Raw genomic sequence first — 18,760 nt, forward strand, 5'->3', positions numbered from 1 at the left:
AGCTGGAGGTGCTGAAATAGTGACCTCACAGAGACTTGAGCCTTGACATCAGTTCTGTCAGCTAGAGGAGATGATAGGTTATCTTTGCCAGCATTCCCATATTTTGAGATATGGTCTGCTAAAAATGGGTCAAACTGAGCCACAGTACATGACAGGATCTGATTTCCTTGCATTATTTCGATCTACGTTAGTAGGATACCCCCCTGGTTTAGGTGGGGATAAGTAATAAAAAGAGAACAGAAAAATGGGGGAAGAGGGTGTAGTGGAGTGTAAGGAAGTCTAACAAAGTTCTGATTTTTCCTATGATGACTACTTCAAATATCAAATTTTTTCCAAAAAAACCCTCATTTTTTGGTGCCCCCTGCTTTGCTGGTGCCCTAAGGACATGTTTAATCTGCCTATTGGGTAATCCAGCCCTGGAGATAGGCAGAGCTTGTAGGAGAAATCCAGCATGACCCATCAGGAAAAGGAAATTGGTCAATACCTTTTTCTGTATATCTGTCATGTATTACTTTAGTAGTAAATATAATTGTGGTATACTTGAGAGGTTGCCTTTCCTCCATCTGTGACTCTTTCAAAGCAGCTGCTCTACACATGAATGCTATGAACAGATTGCTCAGAGACATACAGTTCCCAGCAGGCAGCTCCAGTAGCAGTGCATCCTGAGCAGTAGGCATTGCTTGTGGAACACTTCAAGCGATCATACCGAACCCAAGAATGTCTACACGACAAAATGCAAAAACTATTTGTTTGCAAAAATGAACTGGGATCTTTCCTATTGGCCAGATAATTATTATGAGGGGAAAACAAAAAAAATCCTGATTCTTCCTAAACTGCTATCATCCATTTGGAATTGACCTCAGGTAGTGTCTACCACCCCTTAAAGGAAGCAATATTTTTAAAGATAAAGATAGTCAGTGTAAAAATTAGATTGACAATTACTTGAGCCAGAGAGGATCTTTGGTTACATCAGGCACGGGGACCAGCCGTCAGAACTCCTGAGTTCTATTCCAAGCTCTGGGAAGTGAGTGATCAGAACTGGGGTGGGGTTAGAAGAGACACTGGGAGTCAAATATTAGGTTCAAGACCTCTCTGTGGTAGGAAGTGATGGGAATGGGTGTCAGGACTCCCAAATCCTATTTTCAGCTCAGAGACATGCTGGCCAATCAAAGTCCACAACTATGAGTCAGGACATTGGTACCTCTAGCCTGTTTTCTACTCTAACTCACTATTTGACATCAGAAAAGTCCCTTCCAACACCCCCCCCCCATATCTCCATTTCTCCCTCTGTAAAGCACTTTGAGATCTGCAGATGGAAAGAGGTGTATAAAGGGAAAACATGTTAACTCATCCCTTAGCTTCTCCTATACCAAACAAGGAAGGCCCTCTCTTGCTTCAGTAAAGAGGAATTGCTTTTATGTGCTTACTATTATAATGCTCATGACACAGGTAAACATGGTATCCTAGTCAGTAGAGGGTAAGTGAAGCAATGAAATGACTATCATACAACAAGGATGTCGAACCTGGGGGTCTCAACCAACTAGGGCAGGACAGGAAAACAATGCCCTGTGTTGCTACATAGAAGTGTGTGGGTGGTTTCCAAGTATGGAAGAGGTTGAGAATTACTGATCTACAGCACTGAAACCCCAAAGTACAGCTCAACCAATGAAGGCAGAGATGTCTGTTTCCAAAACCCAAAATAATTTATTGCAAAATGATCAGACAAACAGACAGACAATGAGCACCAGTTATAACTAGACAAATGGACAGAAAAAGAAAACAGGCTGGAGCACAGGAGATAAGAGCTCAGAACCCATCTCACAATCTTGATCACTTGAGTCCAAAGTGCTACCTTCAACATTTACTGATCTCCCCTCCCCACAATTGCTGTTTAACTTACACAGCGCTTGAGATAGGTCTTGGAGGAAATAATATACCACGGGGGAGAGAGAGGAATGGCCTATGTAGCAGAGTTTCTGCTAAAGCACAAATGAGATACTCTTGGAAAAAAAAATCTTGATTTTTGTGATTAGTGGTATCGGAAAGCAGGTGCAACTTGGCTAACTTGGTCAGCTTCGATTTGCCAACAAGGAGGAGAACATAAAAAAGATTGAACATGCCCATCAAAGCAAGGTCAGCATCCCTGCCCCTGGGGGTCTGATTACAGCACTGTAGGGGGCCAGGGACAAAGTTTAGGGCACATGAGTGTCACTTATAGGGTCATGACAGGGATAAGAAAAGGCTCTTCTGTCAAATCAGGGTCTGGCTGCTGGCACTGGTGACAGTCACTTCCAGGCCAAGGGCTGGTGGAGGAAGAGAAGGGAGAGGACACAGCTTAGTCCCAGTCCAAGGGCTGGCAAATTACAAGGCTGGGCAGTATTAACATGTCCAAAACGGATCCCTGGGTAGAAGAGAGGGCAGACATTCTCTGCAAACTCAACGCTGAAGGTGTAGATGTGAGAATGGTCTGTCACATTATAGAAGGAGACCTTCCCTGCCTCAGTCCAGGAACACCCCAACCCGCTTGGCTTTGACTCGCAGGCACAGCAGCGTGAAGGGAGTAGTGGTGGCCGTATACTTCCCATTCCACAGCCGCACTCGCCAGTAGCCAGTGTCCGGCTTGGCATCGATCTTGGCCTTGGGGCTGACTGACTCATAACACATACCCAGGACCCACTGGCTCTTGTTGCCCACATCCACCTCCCAGTAGTGCCAGCCTGAGATGTAGGAGGCCGAGCCTAGCACGCAGGGGTAGATGACAAAGCGCCACAGGGTGTCGGGAAGCACCTGGGAGACATTGATGAAGTGCACACTCTTTGAGAGCACCAGGTTGGGGTGAGCAGTCTCTGGATCCAGAGTCATATCCCCTAGACAGAAGGGATTGGGAAAAGACCCGTTGCTCATCTACCCCCACCTAAAAGGGGGGGCCAACAGGTGCCTAGCAATCTCCCTGCCCTCACAGTAACCTCAAAAAAAGGGGGGGAGTACGAGACATGGACATTTAGAATAGAGTCATAGGAGCAACAAGAGGGAGATCAGTTGGGGACTAGAGACATTTAGTCTCCAGAGGCTCCCCCATACACACGAACAGCACCCTCTACCAGTGTGCCTCAGCAATCCACCTGCAGAGAACATCCTATAAGAGGCAGAGAAAGACTGCCTCCATGGCTCAGTCAGCCCTTGGCCTCCTTGCAGAGGGTACACCAATGAGGGGGACAATTAATGCCAGTGGGAACATGCCTGGCCCACAAGAAGCTGGATCCATATGTAGTCACCCTACAGGATAAATGCAGTGACTGAGTCACACCCCTGTATCCCCATGGCCAGCACAAAACACCCAGTATGCAGCATCCTTCTTCCCAGAGCTATAAATAGAACCCAGGAGTCCTGACTCCCAGCCCCCCTGCTCTAACCCACGAGACCCCACTCCCCTCCTAGAAATGGGAATAGAACTCATAAGTCCTAACGTTCAGGGCTGAATATATTTTAGTTATTTATCTACCACTGTATTTCTTCAGCAATTTAGTAAGCGTGAAGAGCTGCAGTGGGAAAAATTCCATTGTCTTCTTTAGCTCAAGAGAAATCGAAGGCAGCTCTAGGGTCTTAGATATTTCATACCTGAGGAAAATGAATGTCATTATTACAGCAGTGAACTTTACAGCCTATGTTTAAACAGAAATTATTCACCCAGAGCTGACATGCAACTGCTTCTGGGGTGGAGCATGTCCTAGAAGGAAGGACAGGAGACATACATTTAAAGCAAGTTCTATGGTTTAGTTCCACAACATCCCTGAATCCACACAGCTGGAGTCCCAGCTTGTTCTCTCTTCTCTATCATGAGCCACAATTCATATGGATTCCTAGGCAGACAGCAACATCTAGTGGCTGAATAATCTGCAAATGAACAGTGTCCATGCTTCCCTCCAAAATATAGTGACTAATTATTCCTGATAAATACATCGAGTCCTTCCCTAAACACCCCCTATGCATTCCTTGGGGTTAATACACGTGGACTCAGGAAGGGAAGTATAATCCAGTGGTTAGGGCACTTCCCATTGCAAACAGCAGATTTCTTAATTCCCTAGAGCATGCTTCTTATCTTCCAATGTTTCTCTTTAGGTACTTCCATGGCCCCCACACTATAGTATGAGCACCACACAATCTTTATTATATTTATCCTCAACACTCCAATGAGGAAGGGCAATACTACTAACTCCATTTAACAGATGAGAAGTGGAGGCAGAGGGGTCAGGTGAGTTGCCCAAGATCAGACAGTAAAATTGCAGTGAAGGAATTTGATCCTGAGTTTCTGAAATCCTCAGGTAATGACCCAAGCACTGAGCCACCTTTCTTCTCAGTAACCACACCCCCTTTAGTATGGTCAAACTCAAATTCCTCTCTGCCGGGTTCGAGGATGCAGACATGACAAAGGCTAATGCAGCCCTAAGATGCATCCGGTGCAACATTTCCAGTAGAGACAGGGAAGCATTAGTATCTTTGAGCAAGACAATAGCGAGACCTCATCTGAAATACCATGTGCAATTCTGATCTCCCATGTTTAAAAAAGATGAATTTAAACTGGGACAGGTGCAGAGAAGGGCTACTAGGGATGACCAGAGGAATGGAGAATCTGTCTTATGAGAGATGCAGCAAGGAGCTTGGCTTATTTAGCCTAACCAAATGAAGGCTGAGGGGAGATAGAATTGCTCTTTATAAATACATTATAGGGATAATAAATCATAGAGAAGGAGAGGAGTTATTTAAGTTAAGCACCAGTGTGGACACAAGAACAAATGGATATAAACTGGCCATCAACAAATTTAGGCCTGAAATTAGACAAATGATTCTAATAATCAGAGGAGTGAAGTTCTGGAACAGCTGTCTAAGGGGAATAGTGGGGGCAAAAATGCTAATTTGACTCAAGACTGAGCTTGATCAGTTTATGAAGGGGATGGTATGGTGAGGTTGCCTACGATGGCATATGGCCTATCTGCCACTGCTATTAGCAAATATCTCCAATGGCCAGAGATGGGACACCAGATTGGGAGGGCTCTGAATTACTACAGAGAATTCTTTCCCAGGTGTCTGGCTGGTGGGTCTCACCCACCTGCTCGGGTCTGATTGACATATTTGGGGTTGAACAGGAATTTCCCTCCAGGTCATATTGGCAGTGACCTTGGAGGGAGGGGGGAAAAGAGAGGGAAAAAAAAAAAGAGGGTGGAGAGGAAGTTCACCTTCCTCTGCAGCATGGGTCACTTGCTCATTTCAGCTAGAGTAGACTGGATTCTCTAGAACTTGAAGTTTTTAAAGCATGATTTGAGGATGTCAGTAACTCAGCCAGAGGTTCTGGGTCTGTCATAGGATGGGGTGGGTGAGATTCTGTGGCCTGTAACATGCAGGAGGTCAGACTAGATGATCATGATGGTCCCTTCTAGCCTTAAAAATCTATGAGGAATTCCTGGCTGGCTGGTTCTCCCCACATTCCTAAGCCATCAAGTAAGAAGGTTTTACAAAAGGTAGATCATGCCAAACCAACCTAATCTCCTTTTTTTGAAAAAGGAACAGATTTTTTAGATAAAGGAAATGCAGTGGATCTAATTTACCTAGATTTCAGTAAGGCATTTGATACCGTGCTACATGGGGAATTATTAGTTAAATTGGAGAAGATGGGGATCAATATGAACATCAAAAGGTGGATAAGGAATTGGTTAAAGGGGAGACTGCAACGGGTCCTACTGAAAGGAGAAGTGTCAGGTTGGAGGGAGGTTACCAGTGGAGTTCCTCAGGGATCGGTTTTGGGACCAATCTTATTTAATCTTTTTATTACTGACCTTGGCACAAAAAGTGGGAGTGTGCTCAAAGTTTGCAGATGATACAAAGCTGGGAGGTATTGCCAATTCAGAGAAGGATCGGGATATTATACAGGAGGATCTGGATGACTTTGTAAACTGGAGTAATAGTAATAGGATGAAATTTAATAGTGAGAAGTGTAAGGTTATGCATTTAGGGATTAATAACAAGAATTTCAGTTATAAGTTGGGGACGCATCAATTAGAAGTAACGGAAGAGGAGAAGGACCTTGGAGTATTGGTTGATCATAGGATGACTATGAGCTGCCAATGTGATATGGCTGTGAAAAAAGCTAATGCGGTTTTGGGATGCATCAGGAGAGGCATTTCCAGTAGGGATAAGGAGGTTTTAGTACCATTATACAAGGCAATGGCGAGACCTCACCTAGAATACCGTGTGCAGTTCTGGTCTCCCATGTTTAAAAAGGATGAATTCAAACTGGAGCAGGTACAGAGAAGGGCTACTAGGATGATCCGAGGAATGGAAAACTTGTCTTATGAAAGGAGACTTAAGGAGCTTGGCTTGTTTAGCCTAACTAAAAAAAAGGTTGAAGGGAGATATGATTGCTCTCTATAAATATATCAGAGGGACAAATACAGGAGAGGGAGAGGAATTATTTCAGCTCAGCAACAATGTGGACACAAGAACAAATGCGTATAAACTGGCCACCAGGAAGTTTAGACTTGAAATTAGACAAAGGTTTCTAACCATCAGAGGAGTGAAGTTTTGGAATAGCCTTCCAAGGGAAGCAGTGGGGGCAAAAGATCTATCTGGTTTTAAGATTCTACTTGATAAGTTTATGGAGGAGATGGTATGATGGGATAATGGGATTTTGGTAAGTAATTGATCTTTAAATATTCAAGGTAAATAGGACTAATCCCCTGAGATGGGATATTAGATGGATGGGATCTGAGTTACTACAGAAAATTCTTTCCTGGGTATCTGGCTGGTGAATCTTGCCCATATGCTCAGGGTTTAGCTGATCGCCATATTTGGAGTCGGGAAGGAATTTTCTTCCAGGGCAGATTGGAGAGGCCCTGGAGGTTTTTCGCCTTCCTCTGTAGCATGGGGGACTTGAGGGAGGCTTCTCTGCTCCTTGAAGTCTTTAAACCATGATTTAAGGACTTCAATAGCTCAGACATAGGTGAGGTTTTTCATAGGAGTGGGTGGGTGAGATTCTGTGGCCTGCGCTGTGCAGGAGGTCGGACTAGATGATCAGAATGGTCCCTTCTGACCTTAGTATCTATGAATCTATAAGGTTAATTCTTAGGTATATTATGGTAGGACCTAGAGAACTCAACTGAGAACGGGTCCCATTATGATGGGTGCTACATTTATACATAGAGATGTGGTCCCTGCCCTGAAGAGCTCACAATCTAAAAAGGTATTATTTTATTTAACACAAGGGAACGGAGGCACAGAGGCCAAGGTCACAGAGGGAGCCTGTGGCAGAACTGAGACTTGAACTCAGCTCTTTCCAGGCCCATTTTCCTGCATTAACTACAAGACCAGCCACACAGGGTGGAAGTTCCCTCTGAATGATATCCAATAGTGTCCCATATGAACTTTGGAACCTCTCCAGCATTCTTGTATTAACACAGGATTTTCCAGGCCCATCTAGTCCCCAGGGCTGGCCTGCACCAGCTGCTTCACAGAAAGATGAACTACCCTCTATTGGTTCAATTCCATAATTAACCATAGGGAGAAGTTACTCCTTAGGGCTTGTCTACACTACAGTGCTCACAGCAGCACTCCTACGCCACTGTAACCCTGTAGTGTACGCTACAGCAATGGAATAGGTTCTTCCTTCACTGTAGTAACTCCAACTCTCCAAGTGAAGATAGTTAGGTCAAACAGAAGAATGCTTCCATTGATCTAGCTGTGTCTACACTGTCGGTCTAGGTCAGCATAGCTGTGGTGCTCCAGGATGTGGATTTTTTCCATACCCCTGAGGCCATAGTTAAGTCAACCTAAGTTTTAAGTGTAGACCAACCCTCAGTCTCATGCAGTTCAAGGTTGGCTTCTGGCCTGAAACAAAAGCGTTAAAAAGAATGCAGGAGTCCCGACTATCTGCTCTAACCCATTAGACCCCATTGCCCGGCCAGAGCCAGGGATAGAACTACAGAGCCCAGACTCATAGCCCCCTTGCTCTAACCTCCAGGCTCTGCTCTCCTCCCAGAGCTGGGAGAGAACCCTTGAATTGTGACTCTCTGCCCCCTACTCTAGCCGCTAGGCCCCACTGACCTTCCGCATCTCTGGACCCAATTCCAGACACTTCTCCATGTCAGTGATGAGTTTGCTGAGGGAGAGGCGCTTCTCTGAGAGCAGGGCCATATGGTCCTTCAACTTCTCCAGGATCTCTTCCTCCTCTGCTTTCAGCCGCCACAGCTGCATCTCCTTCTCCTCCTCCAAAAGGGAGCTCCTTGAGCTCAGAGATGATGTGCTGGTGGCAGCTCTTCACCAACTCCTATCGGCAGGGGAGACATATAGCACGAGATCAGTGGAGACCATCCCTTGACCTGGGTCTACATTGGAGCCATGCCCCAGGGAGAGCAATTACCCACCCACCCCTTAAGCCAACCAGTCTCCCAGCCAGGGGGCAGATTGGAGTCAGCACCCCCCGCAAGATGAAAGGTCTCCTATCCCACTCCTAGGGATTTTCTGACCCCACTCACCCTCAGTTCCTTGGGCCTTTTCTCCTTGGCAGAGATGTAATTATTCACCTTCTGCAATTTCACATCCAGCTGCAGCTGGCAATCCTGCAGTTTGGATTGGGGGGGTGCACAAGAAACATCTTCTATTTAGGCAGAATAGCCAGTGGTTTCGGCACTGGAACAAGACTCAAGAGACCTGGGACCTGTTCTTGGTGGCTTCCAGCAAGTCACTTTTGCCTTAGTGTGCATCTCTTTCCACTTCCACCCTTTATCTATTTAGACAGTGAGCTCTTTGGGGCAGGTGCTATCTTTCATAATGTGTGTGTACAGCGCGTAGCGCACCTGGGCCCTGATCTTGACTGGAGGATCTAGCTGCTACCATAGGACAAAGAATCTCAAGCAACTTTCCTCCATGGCCAAGATTTATATTCTGAATGCACAGGAATGCTAAGGGCCAAGAGCCAAAGCTAGATATATTCAGGCTAGAAATAAGACACATTTTTGAAAGGAAGGGTAATAAAGCACTGGAAAAACTTCCAGGGGACCCGGTGGCTTCTTCATCACAGGCAGGCTTTAAATCAAGCCCATGCATGTGCTTCTTAAAGATCTGCTCTAGTTCAAGCACCAGAAAGGGGCTGGATGCAGGAGTCACTAGGGGAGGTTCTCTGACTTGCATTACACTGCTGCAGGAGCTCAGACTAGATGATCACTACAGTATCTTCTGGCCTTCAAAGCTACTAAACATGTTCTCACAACCAAACAAGAACCTGGAAACGTATCCAGGTGCTAACTCTCATGGAATCACTGTGGAACCAGCGCTAGCAAAGTGTGGGGATCTTTATTTCCTTCTAGTGGCTGATCCACCTGAGACGATAAATGTCTATCACATGGGCCAGCTAATGGAGTTATTTCCTTTAGCTTAAGCAGTACTGGCACATGCTTACAACAATGAAGTTAGTGCATTCAAATCCCACTGATGACCCAAGCATCATGCTTCATCAGTCCATCCCCTTCCACCTCTACCTATCTTACTCTAAGCAATAAGACTCGGAGAGGGTCAATTTCCCTTCCAGAGGGCGAGGGGATGAATCCATTGTCATTCAGTGTTTCACACCTAAATGATCTGCATTATGGCAGAACCCTAATCAATATCAAGGCCCTGTCGAGCCCAAGGCTGTACAAACACACTGTGAGAGAGTCCCTGCACTGAGGAGTTTACAGTCTGAGATAAAGGAAGAATGATCATTCCCCTTTTTACAGATGGGGAATGGCAGCACAGACAGATTCAGTGACTTGTTCAAGGGGGATTCAGAGGGACTGATGGCTCTGGGAGGGAAGTGGGATCTAGTGACTGGATAAGGGCCGAGAGAATTTCCGTATTTAATTCTTAGGTTGGGGAGAGGGTTCTAATGGTTAGACCAAGGAGCTGGAAGGACAGGACTTTGAGTTTTAAGCCAGCTCTAGGAGGGCACCAGGTTAGAGCAGGAAGGGTGGGGAGGGCAGGATTCCTGGGTCCCATGCCCAGCTCTGGGAAAGGAGGGGGGTCAGAGCAGGGCGGCTAGGACTCCTGAGTTCTACCCTCACCTCTGGGAGGGGAGAAGGGTCTAGTGGGTTAAAGTAGGAAGGGCAAGGAGGCCAGGAACCCAGGATTCTCCCCAAGCTCTAAGAGGGGATTGGGGTCTAGCAGTTCTTGACGGGGGATAGCAGTCCAGTACCTTGTATTCTGCGACAGCATCCTCCAGGGGCCCCACACTGTGGCCACGGGAGACTGCACACACCAGGCACACGGCCTCCTGGTCCTCTTTGCAGAAGAAGTGGAGCCCCTCATGGTGCCAGGGGCAAAGGGGCTCATCCTTTACCTCACATTTGCCTGAGTGCAGCTGCTTGGTGATCACCACCACACTGGCTAGTTGCCGGTTGCGCACCACGACATGCTGGGCACAGAGCTCCCAGCATACAGGGCAGAGGTGATCCTGTGTCCCAGGCTCCCAACAGCGGCTGATGCAGGTCCTGCAGGAGCTATGGCCACAACTAATCGTGACTGGGTCCATCAGGTACTCCAGGCAGATGGAACAGGTCGTGTCCATTCGCAGGGTCTCCAAGGGGTCGAGGGAGGCCACGGCTTGGATCTCTTTAGAATGGGGTGGGAGGGCCTCTCAGACAGGGAGAGGCAGTGGAAAGAAACAACCCAAAGGCAGGCTATGGGAAAAAGCAATACATTATTCACCATGTGAGATTGTACTGGTGCAAGGGTGGGTGTCAGGACTCCTGGGTTCTATCCCTGGCTCTGGGTGGGCCAAGGAATCTATAGGAGAGAAATAGGAGAAATTGGGGTTGGAAAAGCCAGAAGTTCTGACTCTCAGTTTATTTATTTGGTTTGTTTTTAAAACTGTAACATCCTGGTGTTTGTGCACCAAGACAGCCAGGAAACAAACAAAACCAACACACGCTTGAATCACTACAGAGGAAAACCTCCATCTCACATTCCCCCAAGCCTCCTCAGCTTGCCAGTGCACCCTGGTCTCAGACTAGGATCAACACGAGAGGGGAACAGTCCCATGCTCCATACCTGCCCCCACTTCCTTTCCCCAAGCCAACCCTTTCTTCTGAACTGTGCCTAGAGCCCCTAGAGGGGAAAGTCCCCAACTCTCATTTCTCACTCCCCTGAGCCAGCCAGCCAGTCCCCCTGCCCTCAGGCTGGATCAGAGCCAGGTCCCATTGGAAAGAAAAGGCCCTGTAACCCATTCTGCACCCTTCTGAGCCAACCAGTGCCCCCCACCCCATGGCTGGATCAGAGGCCATGCCCCATAGAGGGCAAAGGCCCCATATCATAGAATATCAGCGTTGGAAGGGACCTCAGGAGGTCATCTAGTCTAACCCCCTGCTCAAAGCAGGACCAATCCCCATCTAAATAAACCCAGCCAGGATTTTATCAAGCTGGGCCTTAAAAACCACTAAGGAAGGAGATTCCACCACTTCCCTAGGTAACGCATTCCAGTGCTTCACCACCCTCCTGGTGAAATAGTTTTTCCCTAATATTCAACCTAGACCTCCCCCACTGCAACTTGAGACCATTACTCCTTGTTCTATCATTTGCTACCACTGAGAACAGTCTAGATTCATCCTCTTTAGAAGCTGCTTTCAACTATCTGAAAGGGGATATCTAATCCCCCCTCATTCTTCTCTTCTGCAGACTAAATAATCCCAGTTCCCTCAGCCTCTCCTCATAAATCATGTGCTCCAGCCCCCTAATAATTTTTGTTGCTTTCCATTGCTATCCCAGAACCTGAACCCATTCCTGTATGCCATGCAGCTTTCCCCAAACCCACGCATGGCACCTTATTCTTCAGCACCCCAAGCTTAACTCCTTATAGTCCAAAAGCACCCCTCCTCCCAGGGATTAAACATGCTCCCAATTGGGGAGGGGGATGGGAGAAGACAGACACCCTTCATGCCCTGCCCTGAAATCCCCAGCTCTATGCTGCATACAGTGCACAGAACAAAATGACTCAGGGCCTCCAGCCTGGGGAGCCCTGGCCTGGATGGGTGAATCACCCTGGTTCCTGTTCACCCCACTACAAAGCCCCACTTGCTGGACCCTCTCTCAGGGATCCCAGTACCGAGCAGCCCAGACCGCAGGGTTCAGAACCTGATCATCAGAAGAAACAATGCTCTTGTGTGATTCAGTTCCTGCCCCGCCCCCAAGGTCAGGAGAAAACACCAGGCATTGAGCCACTCGGACCTCATTCTCCATTTCTCTGCAGCATGGGGGGAAGAGATAGCTCAGTGCTTTGAGCATTAGCCTGCTAAATACAGGGTTGTGAGCAGGCCATTTAGGGATCTGGGGAAGAAAAAAATTGAGGATTCGTCCTGCTTTGAGCAGCAGATTGGGCTAGATGACCTCCTGAGGTCCCTTCCAACCCTGATATTCTATGGGAAGCACAGAAAAAGCTCCACACAGGGTCTGCATGACAATCAACCCTTCAATACTGGCTCAGCAGTATGGAAAGGCAGACACCTCTAGATTCCCCTCCCAGACCTGAGAATGGAACCCAGGAGTCCCAACAACTGGGTTACCTCAACCACTAGACCCCATTACCCTCCCAGAGCCACAAATAGAACCCAGGAGTCCTGTCTCCCAGTCCTCCAGATCTAACCCCAAAATCCTCACTCTTCCAAAGCTGCAGACAGAAACCAGGAGTCTTGACTCCCTTCTCTCCCCCACCCCCTAATCATTAGACTCCACTCCCCTCCCAGATCCACAAGTAGAATCCAGAAGTCCTGGCTCCCAGGCCTGCTCTGCCCCACCCCTGCTCTAACCCAGAAGACTCCACTCTCCTATCAGAGCTGGGACTAGAACCCAGGAGTCCTGTTTGAAGCTCAGTCTCCCCACATTTCCTAACAGAGATTTCAAATCTCAGACCCTAAACATTGCATCAAGACAACATATTTAATCTATGATTAGTTGTAATAATAGCAATACCTGCAGCAGCTCAGCAGATCTGGTAAGCACTCACTCCTCCAAAGCCTAGCACAGCTGAGCACTAGTCTATTAACACCATTAAATGAGCACAGCTGCTCTTATATCCCCAGAGATATGGTCGGATGCCCTCCAGGCCCTTAAAGCGACACAGGTTTCCTTACACAGCCCTGTTGATTCTGGTGACTGGGAAAAGGAGTTTGGAGGCCTCTGTGTAATCCCCAGAGCTGGGGCAGAGGTCAGCTCAATCTCTGAGGCCTGTTCAACCCTCAGCCTCCATGCTGAGGTCACAAGCGAATAGGGTGACCAGGTTTTCTAAAAGGGATCCTGGCAGCTCCAGTCAGCAGTGTTGTCCAGTTGACTGTCCATGTAGTGGTGCCACATAGTGGGGCTGGCAGGCTCCCTACTAGCCTCTGTGCTGTGTTGCTCCCGGGAAGCAGCTGGCCTGCCGCTCCTATGCATAGGGGAAGCCAGGGGGCTCCACATGCTGTCCTCGCCCCAAGCACTGCCCCCACAGATCCCATTGGCCAGGAACGGCAGCCAGTGGGAGCTGTGGGAGAGGCACCTGCTGATAGGCCAGCTCACAGAGCTGCCTGGCCATGCCTCTGCATAGGAGCTGGAGGTTGGACATGCTGCTGCTTCTGGGAGCTGCTTGAGGTAAGTGCTCCAGAGTCTGCACCCTGACCCCTCTCCTTATGCCCCAACCCCCTGCCCCAGTCTGGAGCCCCCTTCTGCCCTCTGAAACCCTTGGTCCCAGCCCAGAGAACCCTCCTAAACCCCTCATTCCCAGCCCCACCCAAGTCTGCACTCCCAGCAAGAGCCTTCACACTCCCCTGCACCTTAACCCCCTGACTTAGTCTGGAGCCCCCTCCCATACTCCAAACCCTTTGGCTCCACCCCTCAGCCTGGATCCCCCTCTTGCACCCCAAATCGCTCATCCCTAGCCCCATCACAGAGCTCACATCCCCAGCTGGAGCCCTCACCCCCTCTCACATCTCAATCCACTGCCTCAGCCTGGAGCCCTCTCCTGCACTCTGAACTGCTCTTTTCTGGCCGCACCCTGGCGCCCACTCCCCCAGCCAGAAGCCTCACTCCCTCCCACACCCCAGCCCCCTGAGTCAGTGAAAATGTCCAGTGAAAATGAGTGAGTGAGGGTGCGGAGAGCGAGTGATAGAGGGAGAGGGAGATGGAGTGAGTGAGGGCGGGGCCTCAGATAAGGGGTGGGGACATGGGCGGGGCCTCAGAGGAGAGGTGGAACAGCGGGCAGGGCAAGGGTGTTCGGTTTTGTGTGAGTAGAAAGTTGGCAACTCTATGAGCAAGGGGGCCAGCTGGTGCTAGCTGTGGTGAATTTTGGGATGTGGACACATTCCCCCTGCAAATTTGGGCTGAGAACCCACCAACTTATTAAACACAATGTAACAGATTTGGGGGCCTAGAGGGGAAAGAGCCTGTATGCCATTCACACACACACACACTCACACACACACACGGCCAGCTAGTCCCCCTGGCCTGGGCCCAGATTGGAGCTAGCGTCCATGGGAAGGGCAAGGTTCCTAACCCTATTCCGAACATCCCATTGTCAGAAGGAAGTACCTCCCAACCTCATGTCTGTAGACACCCCACTCCGACATGCCCTTCTCATGTAGGGTTGCCAACGGTCCCTTATTTTTTCATCTCTGTATAACAAGATCAGGAATTGTTGAGTGCTGTGAAAAGCAGCAAGAAATATCCCTGGTGAATGTAGGAGAGTACTGCTCATTATTAGTATTATTACTACTACTAATGATACTATCAGGAGGAGGGATGGGGCAGGGGTGCTAAGAAAACAGTCCCTTATTTTTTAAATGCAATGTTAGCAGCCCTATCCTGACACTTCTCTCCTGCCAGCTCTTGTTAGGACCATCAAAAGCAAGAGAAAGTGGCAGGCAGAGACAGGCTGGCCAAGGAAACATGTCCCAGGGTGGGGCTGGGGCAGGAACAGAGTTGAATGTTGGCTCCAATACAGAGAGAATGCTTTGTGACTGAGAGAAATCAGCTGGTAAGAGTGAATCAGTCCAGAAACATTGATAGAACAGGATGTGTGAACCACAGGAGTGGGGGGTCAATATCCTGAAGTGGGAAGTTCCACAGGTTAATAATGTACCCAAGAAGAGAGAAAACTGCTCTTCCATATCAACTGCATTCAGGTCCCAATGTGTTATCCCCCCAAGGGAATGTCTAGGTGAGATCCTGGGGTCACAACCCCAGTGGATGAATCCTCAATCAAACACTCCCCCCCCCCCATCTTGTAGAGCCAGGGATTTAGAGCATGAGATTAGGGCATTGACTTCTGTCAGATGCCTTCCCTCTAAAGGATGGGTGTTTTCTGAAGTGCCCTTGATATAGGAGAGCCCTGAAGTGGAGCTAAGGCCTTCTAGCCCCACTCACAAATATCCTGACTCTGCTTCTCCTTATAAAGGACCATTCTCAGGTAGCAGTGGTTTCCTTTAGAGCAAGAGTTTGAGTTTGTTTGTAAGATGGGACTGTGTTTGTAGGTGGTCCCAAGGAGAAGTATCCAGTGACTTAAGATGATCCTATATCTATGCTCCAGCGGGCTTTTGTAGGGGAGGGCTGAGAATCAGGGCTCCTGTGTTCTGATCCTAGCTCTGGCTGGAGCAGGGAGGTCTGGGAGCTAGAATTCTGGTTTCTGTCTCCTATGAAGAGAATTTTAAGAGGGTGTGTTCTCGCTCACAGCAGGGAGATTCAGGAACAGAATGGGTGTGAGATCTATCTTCTCTAACCCCCTAGGCTCCACTCAGACCTGGGTATAGAACCCAGGAATCCTGGCTCCCAGTGTCCTCCTTCTCTGCCCCATAGACTCTTTCCCAGACCTGAAGAAGGGCTCTGTACAGCTCAAAAGCTTGTCTCACCAACAGAAGATGGTCCAATAAGATATTACCTCACCTATCTTGTCTATCCATCGACCCTGTGATGGCAATTTCCTGCAATATCCTGCACAAACTTTATTGAATTAAGTTTATGTATCATTGTGTGCTAGGGACTGTATTTAATTCCATGCGAAAGGAGGACCACAGCCCTCCAAAAATTAAGAATTGGTTGGAGAGGCAAATTCACTCCTATTTTAACACCTTCAGAGAGCTACTGCCACCTGGAGAGAGGCTCATGTATATTGGTTCAAACTCGTTTTGTCAAGGGCCAATGGACAAAAAAAGGACTTTTGGTTGAATAGCGCTAGTTAAAACTGATTCAGAGCCTTCTTTCTAGTCCTCCAAACAGACAGGATTTTCTATCCAAGGGCTGCCCCAATCCTTCCTGGGAAGGTTTGGAAGGACATGACCCAGTCTGTATTTTTGTTCTGAGCAAAAGTTGTTATGAGCTTGTAAGGCAGGGTTCAAAGGACTGTTCAGCATCCAGAGCCCTTGTTGGAGTTGGGGTGATCTCTGGTGAGTTTATTAGCATGCATGTAGGTTCTTTTATTGTTTTTAATGTTTTTTCTGTAATGCTTTCCCCTTAAGAATAAATTTGCTTGCTTAGAAAGAGCTGTGTGGTAACTTATAACTGTGGAAATTACACCATTTTGTATCTTTGAGGAGAAAAGTAAAGTAGGTTGGCTTAAGCAGGCTTGCTGGGGAATTCACAATGTAGGTAGGGAACTGTGAGGCCTGGAAAAAACCCAGTCAAGAAGGAGAGAGATGTGCATCTCTGCCCAAAAGAAGTGGCCAGAAACCTAAAAGTAGGTGTCCTTGCTGGAAAATATAGGGGGAATACAGGTTCAATTGCCCTGAATGAGACAGACTCCCCTTGGAATTTCTCTGGAGTTTAGTCTCAGTGAATTGCCTTAATCACCCTCCCTCCCCACAAGGTTTAGTTCCTGAAGGAGCTGTGGTAAACCTCTCCCATGGAGTAGAAGACAGTCATACATAAATCAGTCATAAAATACAATTTAATACAATGGTCCCCAAAGATACTACATGGGGTTTCAGTATCTGTCACACCAGATCTCCTGAGTGTCCTATCTGTCGGACCATACCTCCTTTCTAAAACATTCTTAAACTTAAACTCACTAAAATTTTTATTTTTATTATAAAATTACATAGAATGGAAGGGAATGCAAAGAATAGTCACCAATTAGTTCAAAACATGATAAAATTATTTATCGAAGTCGCTGAGAGAACTTTCTTCTCTCTATCCCTCTCCCCAGTCCTTCACCTCCTTGTTTCTCAGGCTGTAGATCGGGGGTTCAGTATGGGAATCACCACAGTGTAAAACATGGAGATCACCTGGTCTTGTTCCACTGAGGAGATGGAACTGGGTCGTAAGTAGATAAAGAACATTGTCCCATAGAATATAGCCACAGCCATCAGATGGGAGGCATGGGTGGAAAAGGCTTTTGTGCCTGCCCTCAGAGGAGCGGATCCTTAGTACGGCAGCAGTAATATACAGATAAGAGAAGAGGATGGTCAGCATGGTAGTCAGTTGTTTGGAACCAGCAAAGGTAGAAAGCAGCATTTCATTGGTGTGGGTGTCAGTGCAGGAGAGCCGCAAGAGTAGCAGGACATGACAAAAGTAATGATTGATTACACTGGGCCCACAGATGGACAGCTGAAAGGTGCAGCGGGTAAGCATGGTTGCATTCACAACCCCAGCCATGTAGGAACTACCAAAAGCCAGACACAGGATCTCTTGCATATGATGACCCTATAGAGCAGTGGATTACAGATGGCCACATAATGGTCATAGGCCATCACCGCAAGGAGGAAAGACTCAGTGGTGGCAAAGGCAGCAAAAAAAAAAAAAAAATACAGCTGTGCAGCACATCCAGCGTAGAAAATGGCCTTACTCTCTCTTGAGAGGCTCATCAGCACCCTGGGGGCGATGGATGAGGAATAGCCAAGGTCAACAAGTGACAAGTTGCTGAGCAAGAGATACATGGGGCTGTGAAGTCCCTCCAGGTTAGGTCAATCATCCCAAGATTCCCCAGCAGGGTGAGAACATAGATCACCAGAAATATAGGGACGAGGGCAACCTGCAGTTCTGGATGATCAGTGAATCCTGCAAGGATGAATTCAGTCACAGTAGTGTCATTTCCCTGCGCCATTGCTTCACTCAGGCTTTGAGGACAGACATGCACAGAGGGAATTTCTGTATAAAAAGCCCCCAGTGTGAGGACCTGGAATTCCGTATGATCAGTGACAACAGTTTAGTCCATTTGAGACCCTTGTTTGCCCATTTGTGCATATCTCATTCTTTTCCATTTGATCTGGACAATCTGCAAAGAGCAACTATTGGCATGGAACTATAACATAGTGCCTACTGGATTGCCGGAGGGTGAAGTTCATTATTAGCTCAGTTGAAAAACCTTTCCACCCCCAGCAGAAATCAAGAGAGTTTACATTAGAGCTGGGTGAATAATTAACTTTTTTTTTTTTATTCGATGGCTGACCTAAGAAATCCAAAAATAAGAGCAACTTGCTCCCCCACCCCCACAAAAAGCAAAATCATGTTCTTGTCAGGTTTTTTTACTCTCCACCCCCTTTTTAAAGTTAAATCTAACAATTTTTGAAGCAAAATGTCATTTCAAAACAGAACCTTGAAACACATTATTTCAAAAATGTCAAAATGAAATGTTTTACCTTTTTATTCCCCCTCCCCCTCGGAAACTATTCACTGAATTCAACACAAGTCTGCCAGCAGCTTTGGTTGATGCAAAACTTCATTTTTCTGTGAATAAATTATTCAAAGCAATCCACTCAGCTCTAGTTTTCATCCCAGCAAT

General features: G+C 47.5%; 1 protein-coding gene and 1 pseudogene across 1 annotated transcript; both read right to left on the reverse strand.

Annotated features, from left to right (window-relative positions):
* Positions 1 to 1,690: 1,690 nt before the first annotated feature.
* Positions 1,691 to 13,079, reverse strand: LOC119856906 (E3 ubiquitin-protein ligase TRIM39-like). The gene is given in 7 exon segments (XM_043516263.1): positions 1,691 to 2,502; positions 2,504 to 2,904; positions 8,095 to 8,266; positions 8,268 to 8,317; positions 8,526 to 8,621; positions 10,220 to 10,703; positions 12,988 to 13,079. Coding segments are annotated over 6 exon segments (1,308 nt in total). The 5' UTR covers positions 10,592 to 10,703; positions 12,988 to 13,079; the 3' UTR covers positions 1,691 to 2,285.
* Positions 13,080 to 17,169: 4,090 nt separating this feature from the next.
* LOC119858040 lies at positions 17,170 to 18,082 on the reverse strand (annotated as a pseudogene).
* Between the last annotated feature and the right edge of the window lie 678 nt (positions 18,083 to 18,760).

Source organism: Dermochelys coriacea, chromosome 6, assembly GCF_009764565.3.
Source record: "Dermochelys coriacea isolate rDerCor1 chromosome 6, rDerCor1.pri.v4, whole genome shotgun sequence".
NCBI lineage: Eukaryota > Metazoa > Chordata > Testudines > Dermochelyidae > Dermochelys > Dermochelys coriacea.